The sequence below is a fragment of the Nothobranchius furzeri genome, chromosome 1 (assembly GCF_043380555.1).
Source record: "Nothobranchius furzeri strain GRZ-AD chromosome 1, NfurGRZ-RIMD1, whole genome shotgun sequence".
NCBI lineage: Eukaryota > Metazoa > Chordata > Actinopteri > Cyprinodontiformes > Nothobranchiidae > Nothobranchius > Nothobranchius furzeri.
Window position 1 is genome coordinate 97,083,482 of NC_091741.1, and position 25,660 is coordinate 97,109,141.

General features: G+C 42.4%; 1 protein-coding gene and 1 long non-coding RNA gene across 6 annotated transcripts; one reads left to right on the forward strand and one right to left on the reverse strand.

Annotated features, from left to right (window-relative positions):
• The first annotated feature begins 1,216 nt into the window (after positions 1–1,216).
• Positions 1,217–5,476, forward strand: LOC139072178 (spectrin alpha chain, non-erythrocytic 1-like). 5 transcript variants are annotated; one of them, XM_070555536.1, is made up of 11 exons: positions 1,217–1,363; positions 2,558–2,680; positions 2,751–2,968; positions 3,053–3,157; positions 3,242–3,346; positions 3,422–3,454; positions 4,387–4,434; positions 4,547–4,615; positions 4,696–5,007; positions 5,102–5,308; positions 5,391–5,476. In XM_070555536.1, the coding sequence occupies exons 9-11, from the start codon at positions 4,800–4,802 to the stop codon at positions 5,453–5,455; spliced, it is 480 nt and encodes a 159-aa protein (XP_070411637.1). In that variant the 5' UTR covers positions 1,217–1,363; positions 2,558–2,680; positions 2,751–2,968; positions 3,053–3,157; positions 3,242–3,346; positions 3,422–3,454; positions 4,387–4,434; positions 4,547–4,615; positions 4,696–4,799; the 3' UTR covers positions 5,456–5,476. The 5 variants fall into 5 exon arrangements, with proteins under 5 accessions (XP_070411637.1, XP_070411648.1, XP_070411640.1 ...); XM_070555539.1 differs by lacking the exon at positions 1,217–1,363 and having other exon boundaries at positions 2,552–2,680; positions 2,834–2,968; XM_070555547.1 differs by lacking the exons at positions 4,387–4,434; positions 4,547–4,615; positions 4,696–5,007; positions 5,102–5,308; positions 5,391–5,476 and adding an exon at positions 3,527–3,654.
• Positions 5,477–6,004: 528 nt separating this feature from the next.
• LOC139072182 (uncharacterized) lies at positions 6,005–7,466 on the reverse strand. Its single transcript, XR_011521780.1, has 3 exons — positions 7,247–7,466; positions 6,277–6,337; positions 6,005–6,190 (listed from the first exon to the last, which is right to left on the reverse strand). It is a non-coding gene; the product is annotated as an uncharacterized lncRNA (long non-coding RNA).
• Positions 7,467–25,660: the final 18,194 nt, after the last annotated feature.

The following is a 25,660-nucleotide window of genomic DNA, read 5'->3' on the forward strand; positions in this document are numbered from 1 at the left end:
CGCCGAGGCAGTCAGAGGTAGTTGGGTGTCTGCAGCTCCGCTGTCTCGGACAAACTACACTCCTCTCACTCAGCGCCGAGTTCACTCAGCTATTTTCTGACGTTGAAGCCCAGAAACGGAGATTCTAGCCGCTCAGTAATGTGTTCACGACTGAAAGAGAAAGTTTTCCATCTAACTTCCAGACAGAGCTATGGCGTTTAAAGCGTGCCACAACCCGTGCACGCGCATTGGGTCCACAGCGCGCGTGTGAACGGGACTCGCGAGCGCAAATATACATGGCAGCGCGCATGTGAACGGGACTCGCGAGCGGAAATATACATGGCGAGAGGTCATTTGTGCACTGAGAGGGAGCAAACTGTGTCTGTGAGCGCACAAGGATGTGCACAAGTGACAAACCTGCGTGCGCGCGTTGTCAACGAGCACACGGCAGAGGAAAACGTGCGCGCGCGGCAGCCTCTGTGCGCGCTCGGCAGCCTCTCTGCGCGCTCGGTTTCTGACTCCTGCTCGCTCGGCTGTAAGGGCTTTTGGCACTCTGGAGGCGTGGCCTGTGGCAGATCTTCTCTGTCCTCTGATTGGTTAGTTTACCCCGCACTTTACCCTCTATCTATATAAAAAAGTCTGATATTAAGTAGTTTCTGGCATAGCTCAGCTGGGAGAGCGGATGACTCTCGCCCCGAAAGATTCCGGGTTCGAGTCCGGGCAAGGAAAATGCAGTAGATGTCTTGTTAATTTTTCTTAATTTCAGGTATTTTACAGTTGTGACCGTTCAACTGTCATTAAACGTCCGAATGTTTGCTGGGCAGTGTTTTAAAAAGTGCACATAAGCTAGATGGTTTTAACCAAGCCCCCACAATGCCGCTCAGAAAATGGTCCCAACCCGGAAGTAAGAAAAATTGCAGTTCCACCCTCATCCGCTGGGGGCTGGTACCAGAAGCGAGCAAATCCTCATTGACTCCCATGTTAAAAATGCCATTTTCACAGCAGAAATAAACATGTTTACAGCCTGGTTCAAAAAATGGTTTTTTGTCTAAATTATCTAGTTTATACTCATGACAACTCTGAGGGGGGTGAATTTTTTTCTCACTCTTCTGTTTAAGTGTATTGAAAGCCTAAAATTCTGTATAATTAATGAGCATCCAACACACGTGACCGCCGCCTCAGACCCACGTGACCACAGAGCTAGCTCCGTGGAAAGGCCTCAGTACAGCCTCGGTCTCTCCTGGAAACTGTGTCGGGATTTTGAGTCTCTGTGCTTGTGAATTCTGTTTTGGATAATATTGGTGCAATTGTTGGACAAAATGACTTGCAGTGGTATTAATTGCACTAATAGAGCGTCCAAGGAGTCTCCACTTCATTTTTTTCGGTAAGTTAAAATCTATATTTGTATTTTCAGTCACTGCTGCCTTTAAACTAGCTGAGTTTACCGAAGTAGCTAGCTAACTATCAGTTTAACATGTAGCATGTACTGTTTAACCATGAAATTTAAATGTAAAATACGGTAAAATAATTAATAGGGCATATTTAAATGGGTAATAGGGTAAAACCCAGTGCATTTAAGATAAAAATGGGTTGAAATATGACGGGGCGCGCCGCTTGGGGGGACACTTCTGTGCTCTATTCTTTCATCCGGTAATCCCCAGCGGTCAGGCCGGGCAGGCTGATCGATGCGGCGCCTCGCTGCTGCGGGCTGACCGCTCGTGGAACTCGGAGACAGATCTGACCGGAGAAATACTGCAGCTCGTTGAGAAGTCTATAGGGCATACAGCGTTTCCCTTAAATCCCACTGCCACGCCGACAAGATCCCAAGTTTCTTTGTTTTTGTTGGCGCTGTTTACCGAAGAAGCAGCGGGAATACCAGCAACTTTCATCAGACTCATAAAGTTAGTTTTTGCAGGGGACCCCCTGTATTTTACTGCTCCCTCCTGCAGTCTTCCCCTATTAAAATTTAAAATGTGTAACTTCATGTATTGGGATGAATGACTAATATTCATGTTAACTAAAACGTTAGGTATTTAGGGGGAAAAAACAAAATAATAAACATTATACAGATGTCAAATAAATCAAACTGTAATTAAACTATATATTTTCAAAGTCTAGATTCTGGATAAAATCCAACAACATATGCTTTATAAATAAACACTACGCATGGCTTTTACACACACACACACACGTTACATTGTGATTTCTTAGTAAATATTCTATTTGGCGAGAGATAAACTTTATTGTATTTATCCTAGTGAATCTATAATTAAACGGGTAAACTAGCAGTAGTACATCCAACATCAAAGAAAGTAAAATGTTATTATCAGGAGAGGGAGAATGATTAAGTGGTTAGCAGCAGTGTGCTAGCCGATGGTCCCCTCCATGAGGCCACCACAGCTCAGCAAAGCATCATTGTTGCTTCTTCTGGGGAGAAAAACACTTACAGAAAAAATAAAGTTAACAGCTGAAATAGCAGGAAATAATACAGTTAAAGAGCAGATTGTAGAAGAAAGAAACCCCTGGGTTAAACTGGTCTGTCTACTGCATAATGCTGAACTCTAACATGTGTCCTCAGGGAAGGACCTGATTGGTGTCCAGAACCTGCTGAAGAAGCACGAGGCTCTGCAGGCTGAGATCACAGGTCATGAACCTCGCATCAAGGCTGTCACCCAGAAAGGAGAGACCATAATGGAGGAAGGTAGAGCAGGTCTGGTCCTGACATGTTTCTGAGGTGTCTGCAGGTTCTGGCTCACTTTGTTTGGGTCCAGGTCACTTCGCTGGTTCAGAACCCTCGGCCCGTCAGAACATTCTTATCCACCACGTTCTAACACCAGACCTGTTAACCCGACAGCAACAAGTGGCTCCAACTGACGATGAGACCGGGAAGGAGCTGGTTCTGGCTCTGTACGACTACCAGGAGAAGAGTCCTGGAGAGGTCACCATGAAGAAGGGCGACATCCTCACGCTGCTCAACAGCACCAACAAGGTTCGTGTGCCCTTCACAGCCGAGGAACGACCTCCAGCTCAGAGCGAACATCTCCACACCTGCTTTGTGTTTGTGTGACTTTAGGTTGTTTTACTTGAACTCGCGTCTTTAGCTGAATGAGGATGGAGAGACGGGTCGGACCTGGAGCAGGTCGAGGTCTTGCAGAAGAAGTTTGACGACTTCCAGAAGGTCGGACTTTTCCTCCTCTCTGTCTTCCAGCAGCAGCTGTCAGATCAGCTCAGGTGATAATCAGCAGGTGCTTTTGTCCTGCAGGACCTGAAGGCCAACGAGTCCCGCCTGAGGGACATCAACAAGGTGGCATCTGAACTGGAGTCAGAAGGTCTGATGGCTGAGGAGGCTCCTATGGTTCAGGCTCAGGTGAGCGTCACCTGTCTGCAGCAGCTGGTCCCTCTCACTTCCTGGTTTGTTAACTCTGCTCGTCTCTGTTTGTAGCAACAAGAACATCTGGGTTCTGCTCCTGGAAAGGTGCGTGTTGTCCTCCGCCTCCACCAGAACCAGACGTGGTGTTTTTGTTACCACTCATTTGTTTGTTTACAGGATGAAGCCGACTCTAACCCCGGCTTTCCACAGGAGCCGTCAGCAGCACGTTACTGCAGCAGCACGTCATAGCTGCTGATAGGAACCGCTGTGGTCAACAGAACCTTTTCCACTGGAGCCGTCAGCAGCGCGAGTCGGCCGCGTCTCAGGAGCAGCATGTCGCGGCCTTTACGCGCCGGTTCTATTTTCTACGCGCGACGCCTCTGAAACGGGTCAAGTTCGACATTTTTGGGGAAGGAAAGACAGGAAATCGGACGCGGAAATTGAGAGAAGCTACCGAGATTTTCAGAATAAAGAACGTACTGCCTTCCGGTTGCTTTACTTTTAAAAAAGGTTACTAACTGAGCGGCCCCGTGAGAAGTTATCACCTAGCTAGCGGTCTCCTTTGTTTTTCAGGTCCGTATTGGCGATTATAAAACGGACAGAACATAAAACACAAACCATGTTGTAGTTTTCTCCTGCTTGTTGTTGTGTTTACTGACGAAGTCACTCGAGTGACTTCGTGCTCGGTCGGTGAAAGCTGCTCCCGTGCTGCTTCGCGTCTCGTGGGAAGGGCCAAGCAGCAGCTTACGCGAGCAAGACGTGCTGCTGCAGTAACGTGCTGCTGACGGCTCCCGTGGAAACCCGGGGTAACACGGCGTCACCCTAGAAGGTGAGTTCATTCAGCTGATCAGAGGTCACCTCTGATGGCCGCAGTCACGGCCGACCGTGCTGACATCACATAGGAATTCAGGTGACCCGGCAGGCACCAGGTGCTGGTGAAAGTGGGGACATGTCAGCTGGTTGCCATGGCTACAGTTATCTTTATGCATCTGTATGACTGCTGACTGGTGTGTGTTTCCTGTGACCTTTGACCTCAGACCGTACGGTTGGGCGTTCAGACGACGGCTAACTTTAATTCCATCAAGGTAAGAGGAAGCTCTTCCCTTCCTGTCTGAGCGATCCGTCTCCAGGTTTCCTCGTCCGGCGTCCAGCCCGCTGGCGTCCACCTTCATCTCACTGGGTTTGGTTTCTCTCCAGGAGCTGAACAACCGCTGGCGCTCGCTGCAACATGCTGGGCAGCGCCCATGAGGTGCAGCGCTTCCACAGGTACCCCGCACACTTATGCGCCGCTTACGGGTCAGTAGAGTTTGGACCCACACTCAGACGGAGTTCTGATGTCTTCTCAGAGACGCTGATGAGACCAAAGAGTGGATCGAGGAGAAGAACCAGGCCCTGAACACAGACAACTACGGCCACCACCTGGCCAGCGTTCAGGCTCTGCAGCGTGAACATGAAGGCTTTGAGCGTGACCTGGCAGCTCTGGGTGATAAGGTCCGCATTCCTGATCGGTACCAGGACCCGAGTTGTCTCTGGAGACACGTTCTTCATGGTTCTGGTGACTCCACCCCAGCCGTTCCTGATCAGCGATCAGCGGGGTGCTTTCCTATTTAAGGTGGATGGAGGACAAAATTTGACGCCAGAAGATTGCCTCAGTTTTGGTAGTAACCAGCCACTCGTGTTACCTCTAGTGTTCCTAGGATTAATGTTATTTCGTAGTGTTTTTGCTCTTATATTGGATTTACCATTCTTCAGGATTCCTGTCGACCTCATTGGATACTGACCTCTACTCCAGGATTTGGATATTCAACACACGGACCTTATCACCACCCTCCATAACCCACCTCTCATCTCACCCAGTGCCCCATCCACCAGGACGCCCCGCTTCTCTCCACCTCTGCTCCCTCTCCTGCGCTTCCTCTCTACCTCTCTCTCCTCCAGCCAACACGTACACCCACCACAGTAAGTCTGCTGAACACCTCTGCCTGCCTACAATGGATTTTGAAACCAGAACCTAAGCTCACCTGTGTTCTCCCTCCTCCAGATGCTGAGCTGTTGTTGCAGTTCCAACCACAGACTTATCTGTGCACCTTAAGTTCCTCCTTATAAATAAATCATTTTTTTCCATCAGTTTTTGGTCAGTGTTGTATTCTGCATGTCTTGGGTTAAGTACCTTCCTCCAAACATGACACTCCTCCTCAAAGAGCAAATCTGTTCAGCACATTCTGACAGACAGACCACCATTCTTCTGTCATGATGCTGTACAGGACATTTTTAGAGTTTTCCTTTTTAAAGATAAATAGGATTACATTTAAATAGCAATACTTTCACATTATCATTTTCCCACACTTCTGTATAACTGTATTTTGTTGTTTTTCAATAAAGAATGACAAACTATTTAAGTTTGGATTTGTTGCACACAAATATAGATCTGTAAAAAATATCTACAAAGCTAATGTTTACATAACAAGTATGATTGGGTTTTGCAATACGGCACTCAAGTTTATTTTAGTAAGATTTTTAAACCAAGTAAAGTTAGTTAAGAACACATTTCTATTGGCTGCTAAGAAACTGTTGGGATTTAAAATGGGCCTGTTGTACAAATAACTTGTAAATGATTATTCCTCACTTTTGTCTTAACCAAAGAAATTCCAGTAATTGAGCAAAAACATTTATTTTTAACACTACAGTTTATAAAACAGGGCGCAAAGTGTCGGCACATGTATGTATGTCGATGGTCCGCCCCAACCGAACCAGGAGACACAGACGTCAGGGAGGCCAAGGTTGTCTCTGCAGCTCTCTGGGCACCACGCCTCACTCAGCTGTCTCCAATGATCCAAATGGCTATGGAGAAAAAATAACAGGTTTGTCATAATTGTTTAAAGTACAAAACCATACATGAAGTGGTGAGACAGGTATGTGGAACTTACACTTGCTTTGTGTAGCTGATGTTGGAGACACACAGGCTGCCATGGTGACATTTAAACAGATCTAACAAAAAAATAAAAATGAAAATTAAAAACTCCCAGACCTCATGTCATATTTACTAATCAGCTATGGCTGATTTATTGTTTGGATCACAGTGAGTTACACTAATTCTAATATGTTTTTATTTCTATTATACATACATACTTTTTAACTGTTATTTTCACGACTGTTATCAGGCTCTCTTGTTCTGGTTCTGATGATAATTCCGTGTCTTCCAGTAAGTTATCTTGTGCTTACTTCATCTGTAGAATGTCTCTTTACTTTTGGTAAATTGTACTGAGTCCAGAATAAAGACTAGTTGGCTGTACAAGATACAAACAAGTATCACATTTTGGAAATATATGAAATGTATTTAGGCTGCTAATTTAGCTCGAATACTAATAACTGCCATATTTTCCGGACTATAACTCGCACTTTTTTACATATTCTGGCTGGTCCTGCTACTTATACTCCAGAGCAACTTATATAACAAAATATGTAGGCTACACCGCGCTGCTGCGGGCCGACTCCGACCCACACAAGAATGAGTTCCCCTGTCCCGCTGGGAGGGTTTCAAACACCGCCAGCATCTGTTAGAGCCTGTGGCGGGGTGCTGAGGGCCGGCTCCAGCCCAGGAATGAGCTGTCCTCGCCGGCCGGGAGGGTTTGAAACACCGCCATCCTCTCCTCTGCTGGCTGTTGTTCATTCTGTTATGGTTACCGGTGCTTGTGTTGCTATGTGAAACGCTTGGTCTCAGATTTTGTAAGAAAGATAATAAAATGTCCCCCCAAAATACGACTTAAATATATTTTCTCTTATTCATGATACATTTAATGGCTGGTGCGACTCAGGAGTGATAGCGCCGAAAAAAACTGTACTGAAAACTTGCTCAAAGCAAAATGTTTTCATTACGGAAATAAATTATAAACTTACCGATTTAAAACTTTTTTAATACTGGTACTTCTCACGAACAGGCGCAGAAAACCTCCACCTAAACTCCGTGTAAGGTTCAGGTCGATGGGTGTTCCAGTTAGCTCCGGTTGGGTTGAAGCTAGGTGGCTACATCCGTTAGCTCGGCTCCCACCTCCGCTTTAGCTTTGGGTTAGCCAGGGTTAGCTTCAGGTTAGCTCGTAGCTAGTTCGCCTGGGTGTCGTCACTCGAGCCCAGCCTTACAGCCACACCCTCAGCGCCTCCTCTCTTCCCTTTTATGGAATTGTCTGGGCTGGACGGAACCTGTGACACGGTCAAAATGGCGGTGGTGGACACCTCCCATTATGGACAGATAACGTGTTATTGAAGCCTATGGAATCGAATTGTCCAGTATATGTACAGTCTATGGTTTTAACCATATAAAATTACATTTTTTGTGATACTGGAAAAATACATACTGAAATAAAACTACTGATTGAAAACTTTATGACTGTGGTTGTACAATATATGACTCACTAATACACTGCAAACTCCCTTAGAGTGGGGCTTCCAGAGAGAGAGAGAGAGAGAGAGAGAGAGAGAGAGAGAGAGAGAGAGAGAGAGAGAGAGAGAGAGAGAGAGAGAAGTTCTTGCCTCATTAATGAATTGTTTATTTTTTTTCAGTATTTAATTGACAAATTATCCTTTCAAATAATTAATTGATGAGTTACATAATTGTCCATTTCATAAAGAAACTGCATATCAAGCTTTCATTCAGATGACCTTCAACAGTGCTGCACCCTGCTGAGGGACATCCGAGTAAAACCTTGAGATGGCCATTTTCTGTTCACTAACTTGCTTTAGTAAATCCTTACTGTGGTTAAATAAATCAGTTGTTGAACCCCCACTCCTCTGTTTGGTCTCCTTTCTTATTACAGCCCACCACTTCCAGTCTGGGTTGTAACAATCTGCAGACAGATTTCTGAGTATCTCCTCCTTTGGTACACAGATCCTCACTGAGCCATGTACTGTGAACAAATAGTTTCTCCATGATATTATCCAGCAAGGTTCCGTTTTTGTCAAAACAAGGGTGAGGTAATGAAAAAATTGAAATATTTCATTAAATTAACATTTAAATTATTTATATGCATCATTAAAATAAAAAAAACATGTTTTGAAATATATAAAGTGCACCAAACTTGACTCAGTCCATTCAACAATTCTAAATGGACAATTATGTAACTCATCAATTAATTATTTGAAAGGATAATTTGTCAATTAAATACTGAAAAAAATAAACAATTCATTAATGAGGCAAGAACTTCTCTCTCTCTCTCTCTCTCTCTCTCTCTCTCTCTCTCTCTCTCTTTCTCTCTCTCTCTCTCTCTCTCTCTCTGGAAGCCCCACTCTAAGGGAGTTTGCAGTGTATTAGTGAGTCATATATTGTACAACCACAGTCATAAAGTTTTCAACCAGTAGTTTTATTTCAGTATGTATTTTTCCAGTATCACAAAAAATGTAATTTTATATGGTTAAAACCATCTAGCTTATGTGCACTTTTTAAAACACTGCCCAGCAAACATTCGGACGTTTAATGACAGTTGAACGGTCACAACTGTAAAATACCTGAAATTAAGAAAAATTAACAAGACATCTACTGCATTTTCCTTGCCCGGACTCGAACCTGGATCCTCCAGGGCGAAAGTCACCCGCTCTCCCAGCTGAGCTATGCCAGCAAATACTGAATATCAGACTTTTATATATAGATAGAGGGTAAAGTGCGGGGTAAACTAACCAATCAGAGGACAGAGAAGATCTGCCACAGGCCACGCCTCCAGAGTGCCAAAAGCCCTTACAGCCGATCGAGCAGGAGTCAGAAACCAAGCGCGCAGAGAGGCTGCCGAGCGCGCACAGAGGCTGCCGCGCGCGCACGTTTTCCTCTGCCGTGTGCTCGTTGACAACGCGCTCACGCAGGTTTGTCACTTGTGCACATCCTTGTGCGCTCACAGACACAGTTTGCTCCCTCTCAGTGCACAAATGACCTCTCGCCATGTATATTTGCGCTCGCGAGTCCCGTTCACACGCGCGCTGTGGACCCAATGCGCGTGCACGGGTTGTGGCACGCTTTAAACGCCATACAGAGCCGATATAACTCCAGCGAGCAGCCACACGCTCAAACCAGCACGACTCTGTGGCTGCTGTCGTGTTTCCTCCCCGACACACAACAATGTGGTCAAGCTGCTCAGACATGTTCATCAGCACAAACCTATATGGTGAGCACCTGTTGTCATCTAATGTTGTCATTATTATGATGAAGATGAACAAAACAACAGGAGTCTCCTCCTCAGCTCAGATCAACCCCATGATGCAGGTATCTGGCTGGAACAGGTGAGCATCACAGTAAACCAGTGGAGCAAACTGAGCTTTAAATATGTTGGTTTTATGCTCTTTTTCTGCTCCAAAACATGAAAGTTAACAGGTGAGATGTTGCATTTTCATTTAAGATAAAATGATATTTTTATTTTGTTGTTGGCCCGTGAGAAAAGATTTAACCTACAGTAAACAGGAAGTGGAAAGGCTGCAGATAGATGAATAGAATAGAAAATCCCTTTATTGTTCCTCAGTGGGGAAAGCTAGATGTCACAGCAGCGATGACACGTATTACAGGAGAAAAAAATGAGAATAAAAATAAGAAAAATGAATAAACAAGAAAACATAAATCCTGAATAGATTTTTAAAATGCTGAATATACCACAAGTAATGAATACCACTGATGTGTTTTATTTGTAACTGACTTGCTCGTGTGTAATTTGATTATTCCACATTCAGTGTTAATGCAGAAATAAGTTTGTTTCCAAATTTAAAGGTTCAAAATTGCATATATGTTGATAAAGAAAATGTGCAAATTTGCCATCACTTTTTCAAAAAATATTAAGTTTGGCCCTCAACTCAGTCCCAGAGTCTCATTTCGGCCCCTTGTGAGTTTGAATTTGACACCCCTGATCTAAAATGTAATTAATCAAGTTTATGTCATGGTCTGCGTCTGTGTCTTTCCCCATGTGTCGCCTGATGTTTTCCATCCCTCTCTAGATTCCCCTTTTGTGTCTCATAGCGCCCTCATGTGTCCTTTGTCTGCGTCTCATTTATGTGTCTTCTGTTTGTAGCCCTTCAGATCATCCCCAGCCCCTCCAGTTGTAGCTGCAGCCTCTTTGTCCCCAGCTCGGTGTGTGTGTGTCATTCCCCAGCTCAGTGCATGTGTGTATGAGTGTATGTGTGTGTTAGCGTGCGTGTGTGTGTGTGTGTGTGTGCATGTCCTTTCCCCAGCTCAGTGTGTGTGTGTGTGTGTGTGTGTGTGTGTGTGTGTGTGTGTGTGTGTGTGTGTGTGTGTGTGTGTGTGTGTGTGTGTGTGTGTGAGTGAGTGAGAGTCCTTCCCCCAGTCTTTAGATTTAGTTTTGTGTTTTATATAGTTTTAGGTTATCTGCCCTCCACTGGTTCTCTTCCCCATCCAGATAATTGTTGTCACCTGCCTTCCCTCCAGCCTCACTCCACACACCTGCTTCCTGTTTCCCTAATTGCTCCTCCCAGTCTATATAAGCCCTGTCTTGTCTCTGTGTTGTGTCGGTCCATTGTTGTTAGTCAGCTTTGTTTTTGGTGCTTTGTGTGAGCTTCCTGTCTCGTCTCCAGTTTGTGCTCTAAGTGAGCTTTGTTCTCCTATTTCTGGATTTTGGATTTTGGCTCCCTGCATTTTGGATTTATTTTTGTTCATCCTACAATAAAAGGATTTTTACTTTATATCAACTCCTGCCTCGTGTCGTCTGGGTATCTGCATTTTGGGGCCTAACCATCCTCTCAAAGTGACAGATTAATTACAAAGCCTCTAAGATAACTTTGCATATGGATAACTTTTTTTAATCAAATCCCATCCCCAATATAAATACTACAGTGACTTTAAAACATTGTGTTTGTATTAATCAGTATGATAAAAGTTATTTTTAATGAGTACGATCACAAAGAAACCATTTTTGTGTTAAATTACAATAGACCACTCTGAGTTTCACATGCAAGTGAATTGAAATAAGGTGTGAATAATAATGAGAGTTCCAAACTGACTATTTGGACAGATAACTTTTCAATTTGACAAGAGATAATCTCCATTTCTTAGGTTAATCAGATATCAATGAGTAAAATATATTTACAATGTTTCTATAGACCTCTAAAAGAACCATACACCCCTTCCACACTAGGGCCACCTCCACTCCTCTCCACTCCGCACAGTCAGCCCCAGCCCATCCCAGCCTGGTAGGTTGATTACACACATTCTTCCACACATCCTTATAAATGCCTATGTGACTGAGCATATGGGTGGGTTGCAAAAGTGGCGCGAAAAATTGCCGCAAGGGTATCAGTGATGTCATGAGTGCATCTTCAAGAATGTGGACGGGGCAAAAGGTGCGCAGAGAAGTCTGAGTTGTCTTCTTTTAAATTAAACAAATTTGGCCATAAGCAGTTTTGCTTTTGGAGACTCTGACTCTGATATTGCATCCTGCTCTGCTGTGTCTGTCCTGGCACAGCTCAAGTCTGGAAGCAATCTGTGTGTGTGTGTGTGTGTGTGTGTGTGTGTGTGTGTGTGTGTGTGTGTGTGTGTGTGTGTGCGCGCGCGCTCCTCAGAGAGATACAGAGAAAAAGAGACGGCTTCGGTCAGAGGCTTGTTTCCTCCACAGTATCCAGAAGAAGAATAACTTGCTCCTGCAGGAAGCCCCTGCTGGCTGATTCTATCTGCCTGGCTGAGGCTCCACCTAATTGTAGGCATGAATTTTAGCCAGCTAATCAGTTGGTAGAGGGTGTGTTGGACCAGTTCAGCCCAAAGCAGTCTGCCTTGGGAAGAGGGCTGAAAAAACGACTGGTTGCATGTGGTTATACATACCCATACCCCATCTGGAGCCGGTGCTAGCGTGGAAGCCCTTTAACCAACTTATATAAATATGGGACATATGCAAATCTCACCTTTTGCATCACGTTGTTTTGCCATGTGGGTCTCTACTGCCTCTGTAAAAACTCCAAACTTTGCAACAACAAAAAAATACACCCATCAGTTTCACGAATTATGTGTATAAAATTGTACTTCATGAATATGTTTTGTATCGACCACAAACCTTTTATAACTTAAGTAAAAAAAAGTCATAATATGTCCCCTTTCAGTGTTGTTTTAACTAAATCATAAAGCACCAACTGACCAGAGGAGAATTGTCTTGAAACTGGGAGTTAATTTAGTTCTCTAAATATTTTATGCTACCTTTTTCACTTTGTGGAGCTCAGGTTTGTGCCGTCTTACATTCATGCACTGAAAATGCAGGGTTGAAGGTGTTAAATAGAGTAAAAGTCACCTCTTGTCTCTACAGGTGTTTTTGAGATCTCATAAGAGCTCCAGTTCTCCTTTGCAGACACACACAAACACACACATTAGTGTAGGAATACCTGGGCTGCACTGAGAGCTGAGAGGCAACCGATATCAAACCTCGTCTGTGCCCTTGGGTCGCTGAACAGAGACAAGACCAAGCTGACACAGATTTTGAGAAGTGGCACAGAGAAAAGAAAAAATAGATGGAGAAGAATAAAAATGTGACAAAGACATAGACACATGACAAGAATTGGTGACTGTGGTCATTCGCAACCCTGAGTCGCGCTACCTTAATAGAGATCAGAGGGGTTACATGAGGATTGGATCAGGTGGAAGAAAAAAAGGCACTTCAGAGTTACCCTCCACAGGGAGGGCAGCTTATATGTAAAAAAACACCTCAGACAGAAATGCAACTGACTTCAGACATTACACAACATAAGTGTCCACTAGGTGGGGAGGTAGGGTTTGGGACTCTCCACATGTCAGCAAAAGCAGCCGCGATAAGCAGCGCTCTTCCTCTCAGTCTGGACAGGGGTGGGAGGTTGTTGGGTTTAGAGGGCACAGTGACTCCTGGAACGATTCAGCGGCCTTCACAGCTTGCAGTGCCGCCCAGGCCGGGATAGGGAGACAGAGTTGCCATGGCAACAGCAGCATTCCACATTTCTTCTGAGGGGGGGGGGGGGGGGTATTTGTTTCAGCCTCACAGGCTCAAGGGCACCAGATTCAATCCGTCTCTGAGCTCTGGGAGTGAGCGAATATTCCTCGACTGCTCGTTAATTTTCCGATAAGTCAGGTAACCTCCCAGGCCAAATAGCAGGAAACCTGACACCAACACCACGAATATCCATACGTCTTCAGAATCCTCTACAGACAGCTGAGATAGGCAAATCAGGTTCCACTGTTTCCAGGAGTCCATGATGTGCCCAACTGGATCTGTCCCAGAGGGGCACCCGGGAGCCCCTTCTCCCGTTCTCATCGTTGAGAAAATGTTGTCAATCGCGTTGAGTGGCCAGATGACCAGGTCCATTTTTAATAATTTCCAGTTTCCAGAAAAAATGTAGAAGCTCCGTACACCCAAAGACAGACAAAGAGCCTTGGAGATAAGATAGGGAGGAGGGGAGGAAAAAAAGCATCTGTACTCTCCAAGAGACAGAAGAAGGTACACAAAGGGTGTCCCTGAAGCTACAACTGCTGTAAGGTCTGTGATAAAACAGTAACATTCAGAGGTGTTATACAGCAGGTAAAACATACATTATGCACCAGCGATATGCTTCAAATCATGAACTAGCTGTCAGCACTACTGTAATATAAATGTGTGTGCTGTGACATGAGTAATCCTGCTGATAGGCTCTAAACCATGCTGAAAGAAGTCATGCTCCAGGTTGGTTGTTGCAGTCGCTCTAGTTTGCGTGGCTGTTTTCAACCAATAAGGTAAGATTACGAGGAGGGGGAACCCATTAATGTCAGATCACTGATGGAATATTTATGAAGCCATATTAAAAGGCTCATGTTCATTATTTAAGGCAGCAGGTCGTGTGTGTGTGTGTGTGTGTGTGTGTGTGTGTGTGTGTGTGTGTGTGTGTGTGTGTGTGTGTGTGTGTGTGTGTGTGTGTGTGTGTGTGTGTGTTGTGTGTGTGTGTGTGTGTGTGTGTGTGTGTGTGTGTGTGTGTGTGTGTGTGTGTGTGTGTACTCCAGGGCAGATGTAGGCGAAAAAGGGCTTTCCTCATGACACTGAATAGTGAGATGCTTTATTCTATATAAACATGGGCTCTTAACTGTAAAGCAAACACACGCACACACCCTCTCTCTCTCTCTCTCTCTCTCTCTCTCTCTCTCTCTCTCTCTCTCTCTCTCTCTCTCTCTCTCTCTCTCTCTCTCCTCTCTCTCTCTCTCTCTCTCTCTCTCTCTCTCAGAAATAAAACACCAATCTCGGTGCAGACTAGCAGCTCAGAGCAGCTGTTCAATTCTATTTCAATTTAATTCAAGTTTATTTATATAGCGCCAAATCACGACAAGAGTCGTCTCAAGGTACTTCACATAATAAACATTCCAATACAGGTCAGTTCATTAAGCCAATCAGTAAAAAGTTTCCTATATAAGGAACCCAGCAAATTGCATCAAGTCACTGACTAGTGTCAGAGTCTTTACAACAATCCTCATACTAAGCAAGCATGCAGCGACAGTGGAGAGGAAAACTCCCTTTTAACAGGAAGAAACCTCCAGAGGATCCTGGCTCAGTATAAGCAGCCATCCTCCACGACTCACTGGGGATCGAGAAGACAGATCAGACACACGCGCGCGCACACACACACACACACACACACACACACACAAATATACATGCCAAGTAGTAATTCTATGGTTGCATTGTGATTTCTAAGTAAATATTCTATTTGGTGAGAGATGAACTTTATTGTATTTATCCCAGTTAATCTAAAATTAAATGGGTAAACTAGTAGTAGCACATTCAATGTCAAAGGAAGTAAAATGTTATTATCAGGAGAGTGTAGCATGGGCAATCTACATACTAGGATTTAACACTGTTTGCTATCAGCTTGGTTAGATCTTGAGAAAAGGATCAGGCACATTAGCATATGAACTTATATCATGCATAAATATGGAGTCACACTCCTTTCTATGTTCTATTGTTCGTGTGTTGAGTTGGCGTCCGGTTTCTCCTATGTATGTTTTATTGCAGAGTTAGCATGGGATTTCGTAAACAACTCCACATTTAAGTCCAGCTGGTATCTTGTCTTTTGGGTGCACTAGTCTGTTTCTAACTGTTGTGTATGGTTTTGTTGGTGTGTTTATGTTGTGTTTTTTCATTGTTGCTCTTATTTTTTCTGTTATGCCTTTGATGTATGGTAGGGTTATCACTGGTTTTGGTTCTTGTCTTTCTGGGTTTCTGGTTCTTTGCTTTGGTTGTTCTTTTCTTTCTGTTGTTGTTTGTTGATTTCCTTTGTTTATTGGCCATGTCGGGTATCCACAGGTCTTTAAAGCGTGTTGTATGTGTTTGTCCTCTTGTTTACGGTCTCTTTCTTCTTTTATCATGTTTGCTCGGTGAAATTATGCTCTGATTACTGACATTTTGTGTATGGTAGGGTGTTCTGATGTCCATAATAGATATTGGTCTGTGTGTGTTGGTTTCCTGTATGTGTTTATGTTTAGGGTCCCGTCGGTCTATCTGGTTTTTTTCATGTCCATAAATGCTATACTGCCTTCTGTTTCTGACTCATAAGTGAACTTTATGCTGCCTGTGTCGTCAATGTTGTTTAAGTGTTGTGTTAATGTTTCTGTTTGTCCTTTTGGTATGATTTCCAGTATGTCATCTACGAAGCGTTTCCATAGTTTTATTTTGCAGTTTGGGGGGGGGGGGGGGGCAGTGGCTATGGCTTTTTGTTCTAGGTCTTCCATGAAAAACTCGCACAGGGTGGCTGATAACAGGTTACCCATGGCGAAGCCTTCCAGTTGTTTGTATATTGTGTTGTCGTATGTGAAGTAAGTGGAGTTAGCTACCAGTGCTATCAGTTGTGCTATGTCCTCTGCTGTGAGGTTTGTTCTTTTGTGTAAAGTCTTGTCCTGTCTGATTCTGTTAACTACTATGTCTATGGTTTTTTGGGTTGGTGTTTTTGTGAACAGGGATGTGACGTCATGTGAGATGAGTATGTTCTTGTCTTCTATTGTAATCTCCTTTAGTTCTTTTGCCAGTTCTATACTATTCTTGCAGTGTTGGTCTGTGTTACCTAATAACGGGCTGATGATTTAGCTGATTTCTTTTGCCATGTTGTATGCTGGTGTACCTATGCTGTCTACTATTGGTCTAAGTGGGGTGTTTTGTTTATGAATTTTTGGCGTTCCATATATTCTTGGTGTTATGTTTGCTGTAGGAATCCAGTGTTTGTACATTTTTTCTGTTATTTTGCCTTTTTCTTGTAGTGGCTTCAGTAATTTTTTCATGTTTTTCTTAATGTTTTCTGTTGGGTCTTTTTTTAAGTATTTTGTATGTATTTTTGTCCTCTAGCATCTGGTTCATCTGTTGTTTATATTTTTCTCTGTCCATAACTACTGTAGTTCGTCCTTTGTCTGCCGGTAGAATAATTATCTGTTCATTTTTGGATAAAGCTGTCATGGCTGATTGTTCTTCTTTTGTAATGTTGCTTGGCTGTTTTTTAATATCCCAACTACATTATTTCTGAGTTCTGCTTTCTTTCCCTCATCTGTGATCTGTTGACATGCTAGTTCTGTTGCTACAATGAATTCATCATATGGTATTTCTTTTGGTGTGACTGCAAAGTTTAAACCTTTCTTTAATATGTCCTCTTCTGCTTCTGTTAGTTCGTATTGTGAAATATTACATACCCATGAGCTTTGTGTGGAGTTACCTTGTATTTCTCCCCTCTTTTTCTTGTTTATGAGTTTGTTTAACTTCTTTATGTGTCTTTCTTTTACTTTTGTGAACTCTTTTTCCTGTTTTTCCATCATGTGCCCTTTAATTAGTTCCTCCATTTGTTTATCAAGTTTGTAATTCCTTTTTAAGTCCAGGTGTCTTCTTTCCAGTTCATCTTCTACTTGCTTCTGTTTGGTTATAATAACCGCGGATAAACGGAGAAGAAAGTGACGCCGCCATCAGCGTCAGCCTGAGGAAGTTTGCAGCCACAAACGAAACGTAGCGGGAAAACAGGTAACAAAACTGTTCTGTGTTTTAAAAAAGAACTACAGCATGGAATTTGGACCAACCAGATCTGAGAAATTTGTATAGGCATTTACCAAGAGTCCACAAACACCCCCTTTCTGAGATGCTTAGAAAGCTTATTTTATGCTTTGTTGATAAACTGATATTAATATGTGAATATACTGATAATAAATCATTATTAAATTCTACAAGTAGACTCATTTGTTGTATTTAAGATCTGAAATAAGTCATGAAATACGGTAAACATTTACCGTATGTTAATTCATTCATTACTGTGAAGCAGTGAAGGCATTATTAAATTACCTTGGGTAAAACAGTCATTGTAGGTAATGTAATTGTAATTAATCTGTAAAGTGAAGAAATAATTTTATAAGGCAAAATAAGAATAATTTTGTTTCAAGAGAAAAGAGTCTTCATGAGACCTTGGGTTGCAGCTCCATGTCAACATGGGAGATTATTTTGACGAAGTCTCTAGACCAGTGGTTCCTAACCTGGGGTCCCGACCCCCACAAGGGGACGCCAAAGCCTCTCATTGGGTCGCCAGGACCTCTCCACTTTAAGGGGTTAAAACTTCATTTATTACTTGTTTATAGCCTGCATTTTGCTCACATTTTTTTCATGAGTGAAAAGTTTACAGCTATTAAGACAGGAAATAATTAGTACAGAAAAAGTAACACACTTTTAAGAACATTTTGCTCAACTCACTGTTTTATTTTCAAGTGTCAAAAGTTCATTAAAGATAGGACTGGTTGATTAATCACAGCCTTTACAGTAAATAATCTAGTATAAACGGTAATATACACATTTAAGTACATTTTGCTCAGTGTATTTTTTATGTGTCAAACGTTTATTGAAAGGAATGATTGATTTATCAGTGTTTACAAGAAACAATGTGTTCAGAAAAGTAATACAAACTGTCAAGCACATTATGCTCTGTTTGGTTTTGTTAATGACTTTGTTCTGTACTGGAGCCTACTATTACTGTTATCTATTGAATCAAAGCATATTAAAATGTGCTTGAACAATTTTATCATTTCTTAATAATGTTTGTACTTCAAGAGAGAATGGGAGGGGGTCGTCAAAAATTTGACTGGTAAAAAACGGGGTCCCTTGGGAACAAGGTTGGGAACCACTGCTCTAGATGGTACAGCTAGAGAAGGTAAGCAGGGAATTGTTTTGGTATGGGGAACAACACGATATTCCTGGCAGAAGAAACCTGCCGGACACTTGAATGTCTGTTGACCTCTGACATTGATAAGGCAAGCTGAGGACAAATGATCTTAATGGGCTTCTCCAACGCTACACTGACAAAAATCAGAATGCAAGAATGAGAAGAAAGACTGAGCAAAACCGAGGAGTACACACACTGGGACTGGAGACAAGTGAGACCAGATTGCAGATGATTAGTGAGACAGAAGTGGTGTGGAGATGGACGGTGGTAGATCTGGGGATACCTGGAGGGTAACATACTCTAAGAATGACCAAAATACTATAAACCATAAATATCCCTGAACAATAATCAACTCAAAGCACTAAAACAATGGTGCCTAAAGCTGCACATGTATTCCCTTCATTTAAATGACTCCTATAAACTGTGTAAAGTATTTAGTCATGCTGCCGTTTGATGGTGCCTTTTTACCGAGAGGCAGCCTTTCATCTTTCAGGTCCAATATTTACTATCTTCACCCTTTCATCTCCAAATGTCTCTCTTAAGCTGCAGCGTTGTTTACCATCTCGCTGAAAAGCACATATGCCAAGTCAAGTCACTTTTATTTACATATAACGCACTTTCACACGCCCAGTTGGGAGACCAAAGTGCAGTACAGACATAAAACAAACATACACACGCACAACAATAATTCTAAATTTGAATAAAAAATGCAATTAAATAGAATGTAAAACGCAATTAAATTTTAGAAAAGGTTAACGCATCATTCATCTAAACCAAAAGCTAAAGAAAAATAATGAATGTTAGGGGCTTGTCTATGGAACTAGGATTGGGACAATATTACATGTAACTTGTACCAAGCTTTGTAATCTGTAACATGTTTTGTAACTGTAACTTCCATTGCATAACTTGTAATTCTTGTTTTGTAACACAACATTTGACACGTAACATGAAACTTTCATTTCGTATCTTGCAGAAAACAATCACTGTACAAGTTTCAAATCACAGCTCTCAAAACAAACATCTCAGTCTACAGTTATAAAACTTAAGTCTACAAGTACAAAACATTTTGTCCCAATTCTAGCTTCCTTCCCAAAGAACCAATGACAGGCTTTGTCTGACCAGCCAATCATGAGTCTTGGATTCCTGTCCAAGACAATTCCTGTTGGAAGCAAGCTAAAATTGGGACAAGATGTTTTGTACTTGTAGACTTGCGTTTTTTATCTGTAGACTGAGATGTGTTTTGAAAGTTGTGATTTGAAACTTGTACATTGATTTTTTTTCTGCAAGTTACTAAATAAAAGTTTTATGTTATGTACCGAAATTACATGTTACAAAATGAGAATTACATGCTACAAAACAAAAGTCACAGTTACAAAACATGTTACAAGTTACAAAACTTGGTACAAGTTAAATGTAATATTGTCCCAATCCTAGTTCCATAGTTGCCTAACATTCAGGGGCAAGGCATTCTACAAAGTTGGAGCCAAAATGGAAAAGGCAAGATGCCCTCGAGCTTTAAGTTTGGAGGGCTGAATGATGAACAGGTTCAGGTCAGCTGAACGGAACGACCGGGCTGGGACCTAATCATTATGCGTGGCTCTCACATGGGAGCAATACTGTTCAGGGCCTTAAATGCAAAGAGGAGAATTTTGAAGTTAATTCTATAATTGATCGGAAGCCAATGTGGGGATGCCTAAACTGGAGTAATACGTGCCCGCCTTGGTATATCCATCATGTAAACAGGCTGCGCTGTTCTGGACCCTCTGGACTCTCAAAATGGCTTTCTGGCTCACGCATGTATAGACAGAATTACAGTAGTCTAGCCTGGAGATGATGAAGGCATGAGTTAAAGTTTCTAGTGATTGTTTAGTTTAGACAAAAATGGTTTGATCTTGGCAATATGGTGAAGGTGTAAAAACAGGTCTTCACCATATTATTCACTTGACTATCAAACTTCAGTGCACTGTCTAAAATAACTCCCAGGTTTGTAACAGATATTTCCTCATATGATTAGCAGTTCCCTGCCTGTCATTTGGTCTAAACATGATAGCCTCAGTCTTATCCTCAGTGAGACCTAGAAAATTTAAAGCTATCCAACATTTCACATCGGCAATGCAACCTAACAAAAACTGGATTGCGGTAGTACAGCCTTGTGCCAATGCAGGTACACCTGGCAATCATCAGCGTACAAGTGAAATTTTATTTTGTACTTGTGAAAAAGAGCACTAAGTGGAAGAAGGTAAAGGGAGAAAATTAGAGCAACAAGAACTGATCCCTGTGGAACCCCCAACTGAGGTTCGTACGTGCAGATGCAAACTCTTCTACACTTACTGAGAAGCTTCTTCCACATAGGTAAGACCTCACCTATTCAAGGGCTGATCCCTTAATACCCACCCACTTCTCAAGCCTGTCAATCAGAATGTCATGATCAACTGTGTTGAATGCTGCAGATAAGTCTAGGAATAGTAGCAGTACTCTATCACCTATATCAGTAGCCCAGAAAACATCGCTCAGAACCATCAAAAGAGCAATTTGCTTCCTATAATAGGTCCTGAAACCAGACTAAAACTCATCCATGATGCCCCACTTGTCAATGAATATCATTAATTGTTCATGTTCATTATCCTGGAGATAATTGTTCATAGACAGATTTCTGCACATGTGGACAGCAAATCGCTGTTGGATGTGTTTCAGTCCACCTTCAGGCCACACCATCACACTGAGTCTGCTTTGATTTGAGTGCTAAATAACATTCTGGTGGCATCTGACTCTGGGTCTAGGGTACTGCTGCCCCTGCTGGACCTCTCGGCGGCTTTTGATACGGTCGATCACCATATTTTATTGGACCGGTTTGGGTCTTGGGTTGGGGTGACGGGGGTGGCACATCAATGGTTCCACTCCTACCTATCCAAACGATCCAGCTCTGTCCAGATTGGTGACTGTGCATCGTCCTGTCTTCCACTGCCTTGGGGGGTGCCACAAGGCTCCATTCTTGGACCACTGCTTTTTTCTATCTACCTTCTGCCTTTGGGCAAAATCCTGAATCAGCATGGCCTGAGCTATCACATCTACACTGATGACTGCCAAATATATGTACCAATGGATGAGGACAATGCAGGTTTGCAATTTGCTGCATGTTTAGTAGATGTGAAGGGCTGGCATCCATTTTCTTAATGTTAAATGATAGGAAGACTGAGTCTATGGTTTTTGACCCCCGCAACCACCATGGCTGTCACTCTGTTCGTGACCTTTTAACTTCCAACCCCAAACAGTGCGTGACAAGTCTCGGGGTAAAGCTAGATGCTGAAATCTCACTGGCCCCACCGATTGACTCAGTCGTGAGGTCTTGCTTTTACCAGCTTCGCCGCATTACTCGCCTCAGACCAATCTTGAAGCGGAGGTATTTGGAGTCAGTGATCCATGCTTTCATTACCTCTTGCCTGGACTATGCAAACGCTCTCCTCGTTAGTGCTCCGGTCTCTGCCCTGAATCGGCTGCAGGTCGTCCAGAATGCTGCTGCCAGGTTCTTGACAAACACGTAGCTATATTACCCCATCCTGGCATGTCTTCACTGGCTCTCCTGTCATTTTCAGAGTACATTTTAAGCTAATGACTTTTGTCTTTAAAGCACTCAACGACCTGGCACCTCCCTATCTCTCTGACCTGCTCACTCCCTATGTACCCACGCGCACGTTGGGGTCAACTGGCCTCCTGCTGCTTTCACCTCCCCGGGTGCATTACAAATCATGGGGTGAATGAGCATTTGTACATGCTGCCCCAAAGCTGTGGAACTCTCTACCTATTATAGTTCGAAAGGCTCTATAATTGGCGGCTTTTAAATCTTGTTTAAAGACCCACTTCTAGCAATTTAGAGATAGACCTGTAATTGGCTAATACCGATGAGTCGATGCCAGGTTTCTTTAGAAGATTCACAACAACATGTTTAAATGGGCTTGGTATGACACTCAGCAGCAACCTACTGTTCAGAATATTCAAAATTAGCTGTCCCAGCAAGTAAAAAAAATGTCCTTTAGAAACCCAGGGGGTAAAAATTTTTCAGGGGAACCAGACAATTTCATATCTTGTGCCATTTTGAGCGATTCAGCTCGAGAAACTGGATTAAAAACCTCCAGAGAAATAATTGCCTGCTGCTGAATGCAGGTCTGACTGTCAACAGGAAGGTTGTCGGTTCAAAACCCAGCTGTGGTCTTTCCGCATGAAGTTAGAGAGTTCTCCCCATTCATCTCCGGTATCCCTCCCACAGACATAAAGATGTGTGTCAGGTTGACTGGAGGCTTTAAATTGTCCCCACAAAAGTTAGTGTCTCCATGTGACGGACTAGAGACCTGTCCATGATGTCCCATCGTCTCTCCATCAGTGAGAGTTCATCATTACATAGATAAGTGATGAAAAGATAAGTCTCCCAGATGTGAGTTAATGTTTGTCAGCTGCAACACAGAGAACCGCGGCTGAGAGATGCATCTCTGTTAGGTTATTTATGATAAACCAGTAGTCACAGTTTGGAACTTTTTACTGGTTTGTATTTACAGGCTGTTCCTCCCGTGTTCTGCCAGTTAATGCTTCCTTAGATGTGTCTCAGAAACAGGAAGCTCAAACACACTCCCTCTCCCTGAAGGACCAAATCCAGAAATGTTCTACAAACATTTAATTAAACAAAAACACTGAAATCACAGTCAGGAAACAAGACTAACACTGAAACCTCTAGATGTCAACATATAAGCAAAGGTGATTACTTTAGTCTGGGTCCCATTATTGGTTTTTAGGCATCATAAGTGGGTGAGAAAGGGAGAGTGGATGTTGGTGTGTGTTCTGTCATCCTTGAAGTTTCTCCTCATCATTATTGCAGCAGGTTTGATGCACAGAGAATCCAGCTCAGCGTTGGTGTTTGTGTGGATCTAACATGTAAATTAAAAGCCTCTCCAGTATTACCAGCATTATTAAAGCACAGATTACTTTGAATCTTAATTAAACTCTGCTTTATGTTTCATTATTATGTATTTATGCTATAATCAAGCAACAGTGTCTCTCTCCCCATCTCCCTCTGTAGTCACATCTCCCTCCATCCTGATCTGAACCTTCTTTAGTTCTTTTTCTCCTTTCTGATTCTGTTTTCTTTCCTGTCTGTTCAGCAGGTTGGACCTGAGCAGAAGGCTCAAGGTTCTGTGTGTAATTTCATCGATGTTCACAGGCCTGTCACAGAGAAAGGAATCTGTTTGTCTTCATTATGTTTTCTCCAACCAGACAGCATGAAAATCAAACTGACAACGATTCCAGACACCAGTGACAACTCTGACATTATTAAAGGGCTTGCTTTTAGCACACCCTAGTGTCTGTTGGTGAAAGCAAAAGTGAAACTTATCTCCTTTCTGTGCGTTTGTCTTTTTAACACCTTAGGGCTGGAAGATACTTGCTGTTTAACGAGGCGTACGAGTGTTAAAAGTGGCTGCCACGCGTAACTTGTGCTGATTTCAAGCGTTGTTTGAGCATGTCCCCCAACATTAGCATGACATGTCCAAACGCTGCAATATAAAAGTAAGTGGGGTTGGCTAACCAAACAAGACACACTCACCATGGCATGGTGACTCCATCTCTGGTTTAGAGGTATTTCATTCCATCTATGTTACTGCTGCTGTCCTTTGTGATCTCAGAATAAACCAGTTACAGATCTCTTCTATTGATTGTCATGTTTGTTTTAGTTGTACACTACTAACCCGGCTTTATTTCCTGTCTGAGTACTCTATTGTGCCCCCAGCGGAATCCTCCAGTACTACATGCAGTGCAGTTTGGTGCAGCAGCAAGTATGTGAACAAAAACAGCCTGCTGCCTGCACCAACGCAATATCAAAAAGCAAGTACCGTATATTCCAGCCCTATCTCCTCAGCCTTCATTAGTGTCTACAGGAGCAGCTCATCACTAAATCAAACACATCAGCTTTGTTCACGAATTAAAACATGCAGAAAACGTGCTGGAAGCTGACTGCAGTGCCAGGTAGGTCAGCTCCACTTTTACTAAGTCCAACAGGGAACGGGCCGGCACTCTGAAGTTGCAAGTGTGACATTCTGACCACACTGGGCAGTAGGGGTCTGACTGACATTTCACTGACCCTGTAAAAGGTAATTTTAGCAAACACTGGCTCAAGAAAATGATTAGAAAATATGAAAAATTAGCATGGTATGGCTTTAATAGAACATGATACACTCGTACACAATTTTCAAAATTCCAGTGGAAAGGAAAAGAAGAACGCTTGCAAACATTTTGAGAAACTTTAGAAACATTTGCACAAATGTTGTTTGTAATCACCAACATTGCAGCCCGGCTCTTTTTGTGTTTTCTGACATTAACTGCACATGGATGTGTGTTTAAAAAAGTTACATTCATGGAATCGGATGAAGATGTTTTTCTTAAACAATAAAATTGTATTGCAGATGTTTAAATAAGAGTTATGTTGTCAATGGGACCTACATATTAATATTTTAGCACATTTTCAAAGATAAATTTGAAATTCAGTTCAGCTGATTTTTCTCGATTTTTTCCAACTTTGTTTATTGAACCTTTGAAGTATTAATAAACATACAGAATGTGTTGTACATAGAAAAATACATATACTTAAGAAATTCCGCTGTATGCTAAACATTTATCTCGATTTTTAAGCACTTTACAAAAGGTTGATTTCATTTCAGTTGCAAACACAGATGGTGTTTAGTGTAAGAGGGATGAACAGTATTTAGCATATAAACAGGAACGCTCTTTTTACTAAAAATGTTTAGCGTGACTCTTCAGTTTAACAATAAAACCAGAACACAACCTAAAAAGAAGCCACCTGCAGACATCATGACAGCATTTAAACAGGGGTTTGCTCGTAGAGCAGAAAAAGCTCCATCCTCTGACAGTAAAACAGAAAACTGCTCCAGGCTCTGAATTTACAACTCAAAATGTCAAAGATTCAAAACAAAAGTATTTAATTTAGCTGTTGAATATTTCAGCTTTTCAATTTATGCTAAAATAAAGAAGTTTTGCAATTAATTGATTTTTCAGCTCAAATAAAGAAAGAAATAATTAAATCTTGAGCAAAATGAATCACAATTAGTACTTTGTGGCGCTTCATCAGGCTTCCTGACAGCTGGATTTTTTTTAGATTTGGATTCAACTAATTAA